This window comes from Anolis sagrei, chromosome X (assembly GCF_037176765.1).
Source record: "Anolis sagrei isolate rAnoSag1 chromosome X, rAnoSag1.mat, whole genome shotgun sequence".
NCBI lineage: Eukaryota > Metazoa > Chordata > Lepidosauria > Squamata > Dactyloidae > Anolis > Anolis sagrei.
Genome location: NC_090034.1, coordinates 95,872,787 through 95,890,559, shown reverse-complemented (window position 1 = coordinate 95,890,559; position 17,773 = coordinate 95,872,787). Strand labels below are relative to the sequence as shown.

The 17,773-nt window shown below is 44.3% G+C and overlaps 1 protein-coding gene across 2 annotated transcripts in view; it reads left to right on the top strand.

Annotated features, from left to right (window-relative positions):
* The window catches only part of LOC137094900 (coiled-coil domain-containing protein 9-like), a 28,948-nt gene extending 16,238 nt beyond the window's left edge, over positions 1–12,710 (top strand). For both annotated transcript variants that reach the window (XM_067460847.1, XM_067460846.1), the window contains exons 8-15: positions 645–847; positions 2,394–2,467; positions 3,548–3,680; positions 4,450–4,543; positions 5,150–5,585; positions 7,601–7,780; positions 7,881–7,942; positions 12,149–12,710. In XM_067460847.1, coding sequence (XP_067316948.1) covers positions 645–847; positions 2,394–2,467; positions 3,548–3,680; positions 4,450–4,543; positions 5,150–5,585; positions 7,601–7,780; positions 7,881–7,942; positions 12,149–12,166 — 1,200 coding nt within the window. In that variant the 3' untranslated portion in view covers positions 12,167–12,710. The remainder of the gene's footprint in view (positions 1–644; positions 848–2,393; positions 2,468–3,547; positions 3,681–4,449; positions 4,544–5,149; positions 5,586–7,600; positions 7,781–7,880; positions 7,943–12,148) is intronic.
* The last annotated feature ends 5,063 nt before the right edge of the window (positions 12,711–17,773 follow it).

The following is a 17,773-nucleotide window of genomic DNA, read 5'->3' as shown; positions in this document are numbered from 1 at the left end:
TGAAACTGCAAGGCTATTCAATGCTAATCAAGGCTATTCAATGCTAATCAAGGTGGCCAGTTGCAACATTCATACTTGCCCCAAACAGACAAGAGTTCTTTCTCCCATCCTGGACATTCCACAGATATATAAACATCACTTGCCTAGTTTCCAACAGACCTCACAACCTCTGAGGATGCCTGCCATAGATGTGGGCAAAATGTCAGGAGAGAATGCTTCTGGAACATGGCCATACAGCCTGGAAAACTCACACCAATCCAGTTTACCACACAAGGGTTCTCATTGTGCATTACTGTTACACAATAAGGATTCTCATTGTGCATTGGGATATATTGCGCATTGGCTGTCACATTGCTGGCTCTTCTTGTGTGTGTTTCAGTGATGCAGTTATATATCTGCTCCCTTTTATAAAGTACAATTTCAACATTTTATAATTTACAATGGTGTAACTTCCGATCAGAATGCTAACCATAGTGCTTGAATTATGCAGCATGAACTAAATAGCTTTGGGTTGTACTAAAGGGACCTGCAGCGGTGTATCCTTGCATGCTCACATATACATCTCCTGTGGTTCTTGGGTGTCTGCACTTTCCACTGAAGCTGGCAGATACCCACTTTTGGGTCTACCCTCTCTTTCCCGCTAGGGTCGCGGCGGCCCCCGACGCAGAGGAGGGCCACCACCTGCAGGATCTATGGACATGACACTCTCCATGACGGGCCGGGAGCGTGCAGAATATATCCGCTGGAAGCAAGAGCGAGAACAGATTGACCAGGAGCGCTTGGCACGGCATCGCCAACCTACGGGCGAGTGGCGCCGAGAATGGGATGCAGAGAAGATAGATGCAGCGTAAGTGCCAGGAACATAGTATATGCATGTGGGAGATGTGGCCTCAGGTGATTGTGTTGTAGGTAGATACCTCAGAAGACCTCTGTTCATGGGTTATACGAGCAGTGGCGCAAGTGGTGGTTCCCATGCCAGTGGGACGGTGAAACCCCTCCAGACTTTAGTCCATTTCATTAAGCCAGTGGTTCTCATCCTGTGGGTCCCCAGATGTTTTGGCCTTCAACTCCCAGAAATCCTGACAACTGGTAAACTGGCTGGGATTTCTGGAGTTATAGGCCAAAACACCTGGGGACCCACAGGTTGAGAACCACTGATTAAGCAGTTATCTGAAGTGATAGGCTTCTACTGCTTAATGAATCAGACCAAAACCCTGGAGGATCCACCAGCTCTCTTAGAAGTGATGCAGAATAGATTTGTGCACATGCAATTGCACACAAATAGCTCAAACCTATTTTTAGTTAAATTTGCGTATGTGTTTTGTTTACCATTTAATCATTAATTCAATGTATTGTCAACTGCTTTCATAGCTGGAATCATTGGAGTGTTGTGTGGTCTCCGGGTTGTATGACCATGTTCTAGCAGCATCTTCTTCTGATGTTTCACCTGCATCTGTGGCTGACATCTTCAGAGGATCCTTATCAAGAGAAAGTTCCGTTAGAACATAGTCATACAGCCTGGAAACCAAATAACTCAAATCATTAATTTGATGGGATTTATTAGATAACAACCAGAATAGTAGTTTTGAAACAGCTAAAAAAGAAGGGAAACTAGATACATTCGGATTTATCAAGAATGTAAACTACAAAGACATGGGACTAGAATTCCCTCAGAAAGCTTGACTAGGACTTGGCAAGAGCTGTTGCTTCAATTACCAAAGTTGATGAGACTGGCTGGAAAATCCCCCCGGCCTCTCTAATACACACATGACATCATGCCTTCTCCCATGACTTCCTGACACGGGTCTCTTCTCTAACAAGCACCATAACCTTCAGAGATTCTGTTAGGCAGCACAAAATCTATCTCATTATCTTGCAACTCATTCTCTCCACCTGAGATTTCAGCCTCTGAACTTGTTTCCCTAGAGAACAACTCTTCTGCGCATCTCAACACCTCTCTGGAATATGACATTCACTAACTGCTGGACACACGAACTGATCATTTTCAGGACTTAAAATCTCATGTTGGCTCGCAGGCCCAGAGTTCCCATGATCCACTTTCACATTTACATCGGTATCAGCCACAACCATGGGCTGAACTACAACAAAAAGGTTGATCAGTAATAGAAGCCCAGTTTTGTAGAGTTTTGTAGAGTTTCTAGTTTGGGCAACATATTTAATGAGGCAGAAAGAGTGATCTAAGAATTGCACACAGTACTGTCATGGCTTTAAGTATTTACTGAGTTTGTTTATTTGGAAGAGTGTAGGTGAGGTATGTATGTATGTATACTGAGGGATCATGGAAGTTGATCTATTGAAATCTTGCAAGAAGAGGAGCTGCTGGAAGAGGTTTTCTGCAATATCCTCATTTCTGTTCCTTTTGCCCTTCCCAGGTTTAAAGAGGGCAGCAAGCCTGGAAGCTCTGGAGGCTCTGGAGGTTCTGGAGGCTCTGGAGGTGGTAAGCATGGTAAGGACCCCTCTGTCCCCTCACCTCTTAGAGGGCAACTTGTCTCTATTGCAATATGGATGGTAAGAGGATACAATACTCCTGTTGCACTCATGCCAGGATTCACCTTGCACTCAACACCAGCAGGGAATGCAAAAGTAGTACAAAAACAATTTATTGAGAAAAGTACATATTAAAAGGAAACATCCAATAGTTAATGAGAAAAATAATCAACAATTACTAAGTCAAATCAAACTAGCAATGGGAAAAAACACTCCAAAGGTAAGAATCCAAACCATCCAAATCTGTTCCATAACATAAGGTCCAGGAAAACCAGAATCAAACTTGAGCATAAATCCAGGAAAACTAGAATCAAAACATGAACATGAATCCAAAAGCAAGGCATGAATCCAAACTTCCAGGATCTTAGACTCAAAACATGAACTGGAAACAAGATTCGAGATCCTCAGTGCTTTGCAGCGTTGCCTGGTCTGAATCTTCAATGATGTGAGATCCACAAGACATGAAGTCATGCCTGTGACTTGCCTTGCCTGTGAGATTTCTCATGTTGCTGTTTCTCACGGAGTCTCTGAGACTTTCTTAATTTGCTTGATTCTTCCTTAAAATGAAACCTGAGATTTCTGCTGACCAGATGTGTTTTCAAACGAACTTGCTTCCCCATCCAACTCCTTATCTGGAGTTGCTATGAGACGACTAGGTGAAAAGCATTTCCCTGACTGCTGGACTCGGAGGCAGTTTCACTTTCAAGCCCATTCTCACAGACAAAATCTAAACTCCCCTCATTTCCCGCACTGGAAAACCCATGCACTCTCTCAGGCCCTGGAATAACAGTCCCCTCATCGTCATCAGCTGGCTAAATCACAACAACTCCTTTGAATTAGGAGCAAGGATGGAGGATGAGACATTGATTTGTAGACATCAAGATGGTGGATTATGTTCTTGAATTGAGGGTGACACCCAATGGCTTTTGAGGAACCTTGATGCGGAATTTGGTTCGTCTTCAGTGGGGTCCCTAAGAGCGTGATTATAGGCAGTGTCTGGCAGCCCTGGCTCCATCCCCTTCCCCTTTGTCTCTTCTAGGTGAGTCCAAGAGACCCCCAAAACTGCCTACATTTGGGGAGTTCCTGTCTGAGCAGCAACCAGATCGGCGCAGGAGAGGCAGAGGAAGGGGCCGTGGGCGCCCACGGGGCAGTGGTCCCTCCAAACCCTACAGGTGAGGCCCTGACAGATCTTGGTAGGCAGTACTTTTTATATGTTTATGTACTTGTGTATTTTATGTGTGTTGTACTTCCGAGATGTGCTCCCTTCGGGGAGATGATGACGGAATATAAATAAAGTTTTATTATTAATTTATTATAGCACTAGCTCTAGATCTGCATTGGGCACTGTTTTTTAAATTTATTTTAGCTCTTGTTTGGGGTGGGCCCAGATGAGGGGTTAAGGAAGAGGCTATGGGCTGGCCCACTTCCTTGCTTGCTTCTAAGGTTGGATAGTCCTTGCTGAGGCAGTTTGGGCTTTCCCTTGTGCACTGAGCTACTGAACTTGTGGACCAAACCACTGAGCTGCTGAACTTGTTGACCGAAAGGTCAGTGGTTCGACTCCAGGGAGCGGGGTGAGCTCCCGCTGTTAGCCCCAGCTTATGCCAACCTAGCAGTTTGAAAACATGCAAATGCAAGTAGATCAATAGGTACCACTGCAGTAAGAAGGTAACGTCACTCCATGCAGTCATGCTGGCTCCCGCTGTTAGCCCCAGCTTATGCCAACCTAGCAGTTCGAAAACATGCAAATGCAAGTAGATCAATAGGTACCACTCCAGTGAGAAGGTAATGTCAATCCATGCAGTCATGCCGACCACCTTGGAGGCGTCTACGGACAATACCGGTTCTTTGGCTTAGAAATGGAGTTAAGCACCACCCGCCCAGAGTTGGACACGACTAGACTTAATGTCAAGGGGAAACCTTTACCTTTTATTTTCCGTGCAGCATGCATGACAATCGCTGGGAGAAGGAAGAGCCGGACCAAGCCACGCCACCAGAGCAGGTGGAGGAAAAGTCAGCCGTTGACACTGTGCAGAAGGTGAGGGGCTTACAAAAGTCTGAGATTATCCATAATTACTTTGCGAGAATTTCAGACTGTCTGTGGGATTCTTGGTTATAGAATCATAGTCATAGAGTTGATAGAGACCACAAAGGTCATCCACATAGAATCATAGAGCTGGAAGAGACTACATGGGCCATCCAGTCCAACCCCCAGTCCAACCCCCTGTTATGCAGGAAAGGCACAATAAAGTCACCCCGACAGATGGCCATCCAGCCTCTGTTTAAATGCCTCCAAGGAAGGAGCTTCCACCACACTCCGAGGCAGAGAGTTCCACAGTTGAACAGCTCTTTCAGTCAGGAAGTTCTTTCTAATGTTTAGGTGGAATCTCCTTTCCTGTCATTTGAACCGATTGCTCAGTCCTAGTTTCCAGGGGAGTAGAAAACAAGCCTGCTCCATCTTCCTTGTGACAGCCTTTCACATATTTATACATGGCTATCATGTCTTCTCTCAACCTTCTCTTCTGCAGTCTAAACATACCTAGCTTTTAAGATGATGTACGTGCCATTCTGAGCTGAAGAAGTCAAGCCGTGGTGGCAGTTCTTTTCTCTGTTACCCTTGTTTATTTTTGGATTTATCCTGCAGGTGGAGAAACCTGCCTCTCCCCAGGTAGTTCTGGAAGAGGAAATGGTGGAAGGGGAAGAGGAAGATCAGTGGGAAGATGTCAGTGGTGGGGAGGAAGAGGAGGAGGAAGAGGAGGGTGAAGCCGGGAGCAACAACAGCCAGGGCTTGGATGCTGAAGAGGAGGAGAAAGAGGAACAGCAGCCATCGTCACTGCCTCCTTCCACCAGCTCTTCTCAACCTCCTGGGAAGAATGGGCAACTGTCCCTAGCCATGCCTCCACCTCCGGAAGAGGAGGAGACTCCAAACGCAGAAGGAAAGCCCTTGACACCATTTTCACCGGCAGAGGGGTATCACCCTGTTTCTGACTGGGGCGAAGAGATGGAGCTGAGCTCACCCCGGGCGAACCTCACCAAGAGTCCTCTGGCTCCGTCTGGAGAGGATCCTTCCGCTAGTGCTGGTAAAGTGCAAAGGGGAGGGCAGAGTACGCTGGGTGGGTGTGTCTGTGGGCTCTGAGTTCAAACTTGGAGTAGGCACCAAACTTAAATTTTATTATTTATTTATTTACAGTATTTATGTTCCACCCTACTCACCCTGAAGGGGACTCGGGGTGGATCACAATGCACACATACATGGCAAACATTCAATGCCATTTTTGGACATACAAGACAGATAGATGTATTTTTGGCATTTCCAACTTCGGCGCCTGGAGGTTATGCTCACTTCCGGCCACAGGGGGTGTGGTCACTTCATCCACTATGACGCCAAGTCATTTTGATAAGATTTCTTCCTTGTCCTTTGATTGCCAACATTTTTATCGTGTCATAAAATACCATCCCGCTTTAAGCCGTAGCTAATTTCTCTACTCACAGCTCAGCTGTTTTCAAACTGCTAAGGTGGACAGTAAGGTAGATTTAACAGTCGGATGCTCAATCCGACTCGGGCTTTGAACTTGCCACCTTCCGGTAGGCAGTGATCTATTGATGCTGGCGATTAACCAGCTGTGCTACAGCCCGGCCCACACAGCCCAAAAATCTTGTTGTCTTCTAACATTGGATGGTATCTATCTATTTCTTTCTTGATACTTATCACTTTCCCTGAGAATGCTACCTGGGAAGGTTATGTGTGCCAGCAGATCCAAATTATGGCAGTTTATTTGGGGAGGATGTGGATCCACATCCCTTCAGCGATATAAAATTTGTCTTGGCTTCTGCTCACGTCCTAGGCTCTTTCTACACTGCCATTTAAAATCTGGATTATCTGCCTTGAACTGGATTGTATGGTAGTGTAGACTCATATAATCCAGTTCAAATCATATAATCTGGATTTTATGTGGCAGTGTAGGAGGGACCTTTCTCTCTGTACTTTGAATCTCTCCTGTGGAGAGAAAAAGCAGGGTATAAATTGTGATGAAATGACAATCATGCGTAGTTCACATTTGATCAGCCCACACACTGTCTTGCCAGAGAAAGAAAACATGCCATGCAGATGAACAGTAAAGAACAAGTATTTACTCTTCACAATTTAGAACAACATATTTACAATCATGTGATCAGTTGTATCAACTCACATAATCTGGGAATCTGCTATTGCAACACATCCAATGAAGTGGTTTAAAACCAGTATAAAAAAGGTTAGGACTAAGTACATTCCAGTCTACATGACCTTGGAGATGTCTACGGACAGTGCTGGCTCTTCGGCTTAGAAATTGAGATGACGGCTTAGAAATTGGACACGAGTGGACTTAATGTCAGAGGGAAACCTTTATCTTTTCATTATCTATCTTGTTTACTCATATTGTATTAATTCAGTATACGAAGCCCCCGGTGGCGCAGTGGGTTAAACCCCTGTGTCGGCAGGACTGAAGACGGATAGGTCGCAGGTTCAAATCCGGGGAGAGGTGGATGAGCTCCCTCTATCAGCTCCAGCTCCTCGTGCAGGGACATGAGAGAAGCCTCCCACAAGGATGATAAAACATCAAAAATCATCCGGGCATCCCCTGGGCAACGTCCTTGCAGACGGCCAATTCTCTCACACCAGAAACGACTTGCAGCTTCTCAAGTCGCTCCTGACACGACAAAAAGAACTCACATAATGTCCTTTTATGAGAGATTTAAAATGCTCTTTCTTTGCCCATGTGGATAATCTCCTTCAGCAGCAAGAGCACACTCCAAACTCTGTCTCTCTCTGCAAGCATCTGAATAGCTTAAGCCTGAAAAATGTAACTGTAACCAAAAGTCCCAGGCTCAACCAGTTCCCTGGACATAGCCCGACCAATCGGCTTCATGCATCTTATTTTACAGCTGACACACACACATTAACTGATTTCTTACATGCTCCAACATAAATAAACATAATAATGAGAGTGTTTTCCCCAAATTTGGTTGCTCTCTCTATGACAGTCCTTTATTTCTCTGACCATTCTTCTTGTAAAGACTGACTTCAAGTATTACTGCTGTCCTACTCTTCCTTTAGGGCCTGCTTCCACTGATTCTCCATCTGGATCAGGATCCCAACAGTCCACTGCAGGGGTGTCGGAAAAAGAGGCACCTCCTGCACCCGGAGCCCCAGCGGCGGAGATGAGCAAGGAGCCAGAAGTAGACAATCTGAACAAACACTCCATGCAGAAGGAACCAGACAATCAAGATGACAATGGTAAGGGACAAGAGGTTTGGCAGGCAGTTTGACTGGACTATTGGGTCTCCACTTCATGGGCCATTCTTCCTTGACTCTGACATTCATCTTGTCTTCCTAGGAGCTGCGACAGGGACCTTGCCTACTGTGCCCATTGAGGGAGAGATTGCTGACATCCAGAAGGTGAGTGCCTCTAAGATGTCACCTTCCGATCATGATGGTGACAGTGCCAGACGCATCTCTTTGCACGACTCTTTCTTTTCTACCCCTTTATGTTAACTAGATTGCCTTATTGGCTGGCCAGTCGTCTTCTCTTCCTCCTGGATGCTATTGTCTCCCTTTGGACATTCCTGCAAATCTGTTGCAGCTCAGAGAACTGGTTCTCTCCCTCTCTTTCTGTGTTTTACAGCCATTCCTCATATGCTTGTCCATTCTTTCAGAAATGTTAAAAAATAACTGCCCTATATCCTCCGACCTGAATATCATAGAATCATAGAATCAAAGAGTTGGAAGAGACCTCATGGGCCATCCAGTCCAACCCCCTGCCAAGAAGCAGGAATATTGCATTCAAATCACCCCTGACAGATGGCCATCCAGCCTCTGCTTAAAAGCTTCCAAAGAAGGAGCCTCCACCACACTCCGGGGCAGAGAGTTCCACTGCTGAACAGCTCTCACAGTCAGGAAGTTCTTCCTCATGTTCAGATGGAATCTCCTCTCTTGTAGTTTGAGCCAAGGCACCTAATTTTACCACAAAAAACTGGGAATGTATTGACTCGAATATAAGCCAAGGATGGGAAATGCAACAGCTACAGTAAATTCCAAAATAAAATTAGAGAGCAATAAAATTCCATTAAATTGAGACATCGGTAGGTTAAATGTTTTTGTATATTTACATAAAACTCATTTAAGATAAGACCGTCCAACTCTGATTAAACCATTATTCTAACCTTCTTCAATGTAAATGTACCTACATATCCTTCCAATAATAATAAAGAGCATAAATAATAAATGTAATAATAACAATAATAGAGTAGAACAATAAGTGTAATAATAATACCAGACCAGGCTGTGATGCAACTAGCTGATAGCTAGCTGCATTAAATCACTACTGACCGAGAGGTCATGCGTTCAAAGCCAGCCTGTGTCAGAGTGAGCTTCCAGCCATTAGTCTAGCTTGCTGTCAATCTTTGCAGCCCGAAAGACAGTTGCATCTGTCAAGTTGGAAGTTTAGGTACCGCTTTATGTGGGGAGGCTAATTTAACTAATTTACGACACCGTAAAACCTTCCAGCGGTGTGCAGTAGAATGAGGAAGTACTCTATCAAAGGACTCGGTGTCACAAATAGACTGTGAAGGGCAGCTCCCCCTGTGGACGGAATCGAGCATGAAGCCGGAATAACTGGAATGTTAAGTCACCTCTGTGTCTATCTACATATGTTGTATGAATAATTGGCATTGAATATTTGCCATGCATACTTGCATTGTAATCTACTCTGAGTCTGAGAAGGGCGGAATATAAATACTGTAAATAAATAATTAATAAAATAATAAATGTAATAAAAATAATAACAATAGAGTAAAATAATGTAAATGTAATAATAGTAATAGTAAATAGAGTAAAATAATAAATATAATAAAAACAATAATAGTAACCCAATAAAATAATAAATAACTTAGACTCGAGTATAAGCCAAGAGGGGTTTCTTCAGCCTTTAAAAAGGGCTGAAAAACATGGCTTATATTCAAGCATATACGGTAGGTATTTTTATTACAAAAATGTGAGTCAAGCACTGAAAAGATTAAATCGATGCAATGACTCAGCAAAACTTGCAGTTCTATATAAGCAGGCATGCCTGTAGCTTAGTAGCTGTCAGTCTGAGGTAAACCTCAGTGGGAGAAAGGCCTCACAGTGTGAGGTAGGCCTTAGTCTGTGAGAAGGCCTCACAGTGTGAGGTAGGCCTTAGTCTGGGAGAGAAGGCCTCACACTGTGAGATAGGCCTTAGTCTGGGAGAGGTCTCACAGTGTGAGATATGCCTTTGTCTGTGAGAAGGACTCACAGTGTGTGATAGGCCTTAATCTGTGAGAGGTCTCACAGTGTGAGGTAGACCTGGTGTGAGAAGCTTCAGTGAGGGAAGCCTCAGGTTGTAAAGCCTCATGTGTGAAGCTCTAGTGTGAAGGCAGCTGTGTGTAAAGCTACTGTGCGAAGCTCCTGTATAAGTTCGGCGTGAGAAGAGGCTCTGTGAGAGCAAAGCTGCTTATCTGCATAAGAAAGAAGCCCAGGGTGGAAGCAAAGAAGGAAGTATAAATAACTTTATTTGTGTTATGGAAACTTTGTTCTTGTAAATAGTTCAGCCTTTCGTAAGACAGATGTGTGCATCATGTAATTTATGAATGTCGACTATATGTTTATATTTACAGAGAAAACAAACTATGCTTGTGGTTGAAAGAAGGGCAGTGCTGCTCTCTGCTGGCACATAGGGAAACTCCAGGGCTGTTGCTTTCGTGGTTCTTTTGCACTACAGAAATTCTTTGACTTGAAAGGTTTTGGGTGGTGGTTAGCTTTGGAAAAATGGCATTCACAACCTTTTTGAAAAGAAAAACGATGTCATATCCTTTTGGCAAATGTGAGTCTCCATGAACATCTGGAGATCACTTTTTGAAAACCACTAATCAAGGAAAGGCATGACATTGTTGGAAGTCAGCCTTTTGAACAAGTGATGTTCACAAGCATTCATGTAATGGCACACAGGTAACTCAGCTGTTAAACTGATAAACCATGTATTTGAACTGCCAGGGACAAAGACATGCCACGGCATAAAAATACATATACTGAGCTAACAGTTTAAAAATGTTTCTTTGAAGTTGAAATTGCAATTGCCCAAAACATATATCTTCCCTTGAAACCTTTTAGTTTTGAAAATATGCACTCAGAGAACAAAAAACAAAGTCTTCTTTAAAAAAGGAACATATCTTGTTGTAGCCCCCAGTGGCACAGTGGGTTAAACCACTGAGCTTGTTGATTGAAAGGTCACAGGTTCGAATTCGAGGAGCAGCGTGAGCTTCCACTGTCAGCCCCAGCTTCTGCCAACCTAGCAGTTTGAAAACATGCAAATATGAGTAGATCAATAGGTACTGCTCTGGCGGGAAGGTAATGACACTCCATGCAGTCATGTAAATATAATGTAAATATATACAGAAAGTAAAGACTTTCAGTATATATTTCAGATTTCAATATTAATGTCAAAAATACGTAGTATGATTTTACATAGGATTTGAGCTACATTAGAACAGTAAAGACAAGTATCACTTAAGTAAAATAAACATTAAATATTAAATAACCAGAAAAATAAAATAAGGTGTAAACACTAAACTAATCTGGGAATCTGCTATTGCAACACATCCAATGAAGTGGTTTAAAACCAGTGTAAAAAAGGTTAGGACTTAGTACGTTCCAATCTATGTGACCTTGGAGGTGTCTATGGACAATGCCGGCTCTTCGGCTTAGAAATGGAGATGAGCACCAACTCCCAGAGTTGGACATGACTGGGTTTAATGTCAGGGGAAAACCTTTATGCTTTCATTACCTATCTTGTTTACTCATATTAATTCGGTATACATACACATTTCTCATTAAAGTTAAGTTATAGATAGGATGTAGTTTCTCTTTGTTGAGAACACAGGGCATCATTCTTAATCAATAGTCCATAGTCCAAAGTCTTTAAGTATGCATCTGGACGAGATGCCAAAATTCCTGTCTGAGTCAGACGATGCCCAGCGGAAGGAATGCTAGATCAGCAGACATTGAGTTGTAAAATAAGGACTCTGCAGGCTTTGAGTTACAAAAGAAACTAAGTTTACTAAGCACATTCAACAGACACGTCTTATTACAGCGAGCTACAATTCAGGAACTAGTCAAAACCGAAAGCCTCTTCACATCTGCTTATTTTTTCTTGCTGAGACTGGCTACTCCCTTCTGTTCCCAGCAAGAGCAAACCTTATCTTACTTTTCTCAAGTTCACTTAATCACAGCCTCATAGCATAAACATTCTGCACAGCATTTCTAATTCACAGTGGCATCCATCTTGGCAATACATAGAAGCACATTTAAAACACATACATAACTAAATTAATCCTGACAATTCCTACCGGCTGTTAAGAATTGTGGGAGTTGAAGTTCAAAACACCAGGAAGGCTGAAGTTCGCCCATGCCTGCATTGGGGCATGCTTTTGTGGCCATTCATTCTGTAGCTGCTGCAATTTGAAGGTAGCTGCAAACTGCATTAAATGGTCAGTGGAGATGGGCCCACAGCCTTGCAACCTGCACAGTTCCCCTTGCATTTAAATCTCCCATCTTTCTGATTGCATATGGTTCTCTTCCCAATCTCTCCAGGAGCAGCAGGAGGCCTGAAGCGCTGGAGGGCGTCTTCTCTCTGCTTCCCTTGCCCAGGGTGGTCAAGAAGAAGACTGGCTTCTGGACACATCGGTGACCCTGCCCTGCCGCATCCTGCCTGCTTGCGTTGCTCTTGGGCTCCCATATTTAGAGGAAGGCAACCCTCTCCCAGCACGCCGTAGCCTGCAGAGCCATCTTTTAGTGCAGTGAACACTAAATTCATGTGCGGATGGGGACTGTGGGCCCTGCATGTGATGCTTTTCTGACTGTTCATGTGGGGGGGGGGGGTGCACTTGTGCATGTGAGAAGGGAAATCTTTTTGTTCATTTATCCACCCTTCTTCAGTATTTCCTAGAAAAAAGGGGGTCCTGTGAAAATAACCACTAAGCCCCCTTTAACACTTTGAGGAGAAAGAAAAGCCTAGCGTTGTATCTGCCTTCACTCCTCTGTCCCACATGCTGCTGCTTTTTCCCCCTTTCCCTGGGGTTGGGTAGGATTTGGCTGCTTCATATCATGTACAAAGGAAAAAGGGATTGTAAAAATAAAGTCATTTTCATGGCCAGTTGTCTCTCAGGCTCTTCTTTAACGCTGGATGGAGGCAGGGATGGGAAATGTGCGCACGCAAACAGTAGCGTGTCTGTACTCATTGAAATACGGCATTTCTTCAGTTCTAAGACACACTTTTTTCTCAATATAAATATCTCTGAAAATAGAGTGTGTCATAGTATCGGGAATGCTTTTAATATATATATATATTTAAAAACCAAGGTTACACAACATCTTTTATAGAACTCTAATATGCTGATGACAACGCATATTGTGCACATTCAGAAGAAGACCTACAAGCCACTGTAAACACATTTGCAGAAGCATACGAGAAGCTTGGCCTGTCATTGAACATTGAGAAAACCAAAGTGCTCTTCCATCAGTCACCAGCCAATCCCCCTCCAATGCCAGAAATACAGCTTAATGGTGTAACATTAGAAAATGATGACCATTTCCGCTACCTTGACAGCCACTTCTCCACAAAAGTCAACATTGATACTGAAATACAACACCGCCTGAGCTCTGTGAGTGCAGCATTTTTCCGAATGAAGCAGAGAGTGTTTGAGGACCAGGACATCTGTAGGGAGACCAAGGTGCTTGTTTATAAAGCTATTGTCCTCACAACCCTGCTATATGCCTGAGAGACGTGGACTATGTACAAGCTATCTACTCCCAACTCAAGAAAAGGAAACATTTTTCTTATTAATTTATTGAAGTGAAATGGAGTGGAAGCGGTTAAACGGGCTCTTCGAGCCCGATCCTTGCAGAGCGGCTCGCTCCCCTTTTGGCAGCGCTCGGACCCACTCGGACTCCCCTCCTTGAGGGAAGGTGGCCTCTTGGGGTCTTCAGGTTGCCTAGGAGATTTGCGATCACCTTCGCCTTCAATCCGGCAGAAGGTGGGGAGCCAAAGCTCAACCTCACCACCACAACACAGGTCCTCCCTGAGAGCTCCCTCTCAACGAGGCTTTCCCGTCACCATCTCCACCGGAAGCTATTGTCCTCACAACCCTGCTATATGCCTGAGAGACGTGGACTATGTACAGACTATCTACTCCCAACTCAAGAAAAGGAAACATAATTTTGGTGGACAGGAAAAGAGATTTAAAGATGGGTTCAAAGCCAACCTTAGAAACTGTGGCATTGACACTGAGAACTGGGAAGCCCTGGCCCTTGAGTGCTCCAGCTGGAGGTCAGCTGTGACCAGCAGTGCTGTAGAATTTGAAGAGGCATAAATGGAGGATGAAGGAGAAACATGCCAAGAGGAAGGCGTGTCAAGCCAACACTGACCAGGACCGCCTTCCACCTGGAAACCAATGCCCTCACTGCGGGAGAACATGGAGATCAAGAATAGGGCTCCACAGTCATCTACGTACCCACTGCTAGGACACTGATCTTGGAGGACAATCCTACTCAGATGAGGGATCGCCTAAAGGTAAAGGATATATATATATAGTAGGCAAGAACTGTTTAGGGGCTTATAGGCTAAAGGCACCACTTTGAATTGTGCCTGGTAGCAGACTGGCAGCCAGTGGAGCTGGCACAACAGAGGGGTTGTACACTCCCTGAGCGCCACTCCTGTTAGTAACCTGGTTGCCGTCGGTTGGACCAGTTGAAGCTTCCAGACAGTCTTAAAAGGCAACCCCATGTAGAGAGTGTTGCAGTAGTAACTTGGCTGCCGTCGGTTGGACCAGTTAAAGCTTCCAGACAGCCTTCAAAGGCAACCCCATGTAGAGAGTGTTGCAGTAGTCTATACGGGATGTAACCAGAGTGTGGACTACTGTGACCAAATCAGACTTCTCAAGGTATGGGGGCAGCTGGCGCACAAGCTTTAACTGTGCAAATGCTCACCTGGTCACCTCCAAAACTTGGGGTTCCAAGCTCAGCGATGCGTCCAGGATCACACCCAGACTGCGAACCTGCATCTTCAGGGGGAGTGTGACCCCATCCAACACAGGCTGTAACCCTATGCCCTCTTCGGCCTTACGACTGACCAGGAGTACCTCTGTCTTGTCTGGATTCAATTTCAATTTGTTAGCCCTCATCCAGACCATCACAGCGGCCTTTGGCACCGGTTCAGGACCTGAACAGCCTCCTTAGTAGCAGGTGGGAAGGTACCTGCTGGGGTTTGGTTCCAGGACCACCTTAGATACCAAAATGTATGGATGGTCAATCCCCATGATATATAAATGCATAATAAAGTGGTGTCCCTTATATAAAATGGTAAAATTGAGGTTTTCTTTTGTGGAACTCATGGGTGCTGAATCTATGGACACATTGCCTCTGGTTCCAAACTTTAGCCCTTGAGTTTAACTGTTACTGGGGGACAATGAGAAGGAAGTCTGGCAGCTTAATCCCCTTTCAGAAGTGGGTTTTTGGGGATTTGAAAGGGAAACATGTCCCACTTCAAGTTCAAGAATAAAAGCATTCAAAAACGGAAGGCAGCGGCGCATTTAATAACATGCCAATCCAGGCTCCCAGCACTCAAACGGAGCAAATCTGGCACTGATGCAAATACACATCTTACCATTTATAGCCGGTTTGGCAAATCCATGCAGCAACAGCATACAAGAACCTGAGAGCAAATCACAGGCGACCACTAGATATATTTCGGCCAATCCTGACACAGCCATTGAGATAGCGGGGAAAATTACTTAGCAAGCACCCAGTGAAAACTATTGTTGGACTCTTTCCTTACATTTCCGATGGATCTTGTTGCTAGCAGAAAGTGCCAGTGAGTCGAGGGTAGAGACAGAAGCTTCTGGAAATGCTTAATCTGCCCTTCCTTCTGATTCATAAGAGCTTAATATTGCTACAGCTTTTAAAAAATGCCTGGGGCAGCATTTCCTCCATCATTTTTCAGATGAAGACAGACACATTTGTGGCCAAGCAACCTCAGTCTGTGGGTTAAGATGGCAAATGTTATTAATGAGGAATGCACATGAAGGAGTCTGTTTTTTATTGTCAGAGGCTTGTGATGTCTGTAGATAGTCCACGTTTCACAGGCATATCCTTTATTTGTAACCTGCTCTATCACCCCAAGAGGACTCTGAACAGTTTTCAACAAAAGCGGCAAAAAATAATAAAAAAGACAAACAACAAATCAAATCAAAGCAATACATTTTTTCCCTATGTCAGGAGTGCCTTGAGAAACTGCAAGTGGCTTCTGGTGTGAGAGAATTGACTGTCTGCAAGGATGCTTAGACGTTTCGATGTTTTACCATCCTTGTGTGAGGCTTCTCTCATGTCCCCACATGGGGAGCTGCAGCTGACAGAGGGAGCTCATCTGTGCTCTCCCCAGTTTTGTGCCTCCGACCTGACAAGGCATCATGGCACTGCAATAAATAAAACAGCATCAATATAAACTTATAATAACTAACCAAAAATTAACCAAAATTTAAGAATTAAAATAAACATGATATATCACATCACAGAAGGAAGAAAGGGAGAGAGAAAGGAAGCAAGAAGGAAGGAAGGGAGAAGGAAAGGAAGAAGGAAGGAAGATAGAGATAAAAGAAGGAAGGAATAACAAAAAAGAGAGAAAGGAAGGAAGGAGGGAGGGAGAGAAAGGACGGAAGAAGGGTTAGGGAAAGGAAGGAAGGAAGGAAGGGAGAGATAAAAGAAGGAAGAAAGAAGGAAAAGGAGAGAGAAAGGAAGAAGAGAGAGAGAGAAAAGATAGAGTAAGGAAGGAAGAGAGAGAAAGGAAGGGGGAAAGAGGGAAGGAAGGGAGAAAAAGAAGGAAAGGGGGAAGAAGAAAGGAAGAAAGAATGGATAGGGAAAGGAAGAGAGAAAGAAAGAAAGGGAGAGATAAAAGAAGAAAGAATAAAAGGGAGAGGGAAAGGAAGAAGGGAGGGACAGAACAAGGAAGGAAGGAAGGAAGGAAGGAAGGAAGGAAGGAAGGAAGGAAGGAAGGAAGGAAGGAGAAACAAAGGGCAAAAGAAGGGATAGAGGAAGGAAGGAAGGAAGGAAGGAGGAAGAGAGAGATAAAAGAAGGAAGAAAGAACAAAAAGGAGAGAGAAAGGAAGAAGGGAGGGAGCGAGAGAGAAAGGATAGGGTAAGGAAGGAAGAGAGCAAGGAAGGAAGGAAAGAAGGAGAGAGAGAGAGAGACAGAGGGAGAAAGAACGAATGGACACAGTAAGGAAGGGGGAGGGAAAAGTGGGAAATAAGGGAGAGAGCCAGGAAGGAAGGAAGGAAGGGAAAGAAAGAAAGAAGCCAAGTGCAGATCACTTTTTCCCTTTGAACTCAGTCTGCTGCAACTGAAGTAAACAAGGGGCCAAGGTGAGGAAATGGGAAAAGAAAGTAACTCCTTTTTTCTGTTTTAAAAATAGAAAAAGGGGGATGATAGTGGGATTTTTTGGGATTTTCCCTGCCAAATTAGGATAGTTGGAGGTATGACTGCAGTCAGAGTATGTGACTCAACCGAAGTTCCTGCCCAGCTTCCTTTGTACACTTTTTAGAAATCGGCTTTTCCTGATGAAGAAATAAATACTTCCTTTCACAAGCTTGCACATCAGTTGCTGTGCCTTTTTGGGTGGCACATTCTAAACGCTGGCTGTGGGGTAACAAATGGAAATGGTATCAAACCTGTCACTCTCTATATCTGCGAAGGCAGAAATGTTCAAGGATTACAGAGAGAGAGAGTAGAAGGGTTTCGTGCTTCCTTGGTTCTCCTTCTTTCCTCTTGCCTTTTGCCTCTCTAGTCAGAGAAGGGGACAATTCTCCCCCCCCCCCCCTTTTTCTTTTTGATAAGGGTTAAGTATGTAGAAGTAATACTCCCATTGACCTATGAATAAGTCAACCTAGTTTTTTGGATGGATTTTTGATGAAAATTTCTGGACCGATACATATAGGGTAACACTTTGATTAGGAACCATGCAAATTGGGTATTTAGGTAACTTAAAGGTAAAGATTTCCTCTCGACATTAAGTCTAGTCATGTCTGACTCGGGGGGTGGTGGAGATGGTGCTCCTCTCCATTTCTAACCCGAAGAGCCGGTGTTGTCCGTAGATGCCTCCGAGGTAATTTGCCGGAATGACTGCAAAGCGCGCTGTTACCGTCCCACTGGAGCGGTACCTATTGATC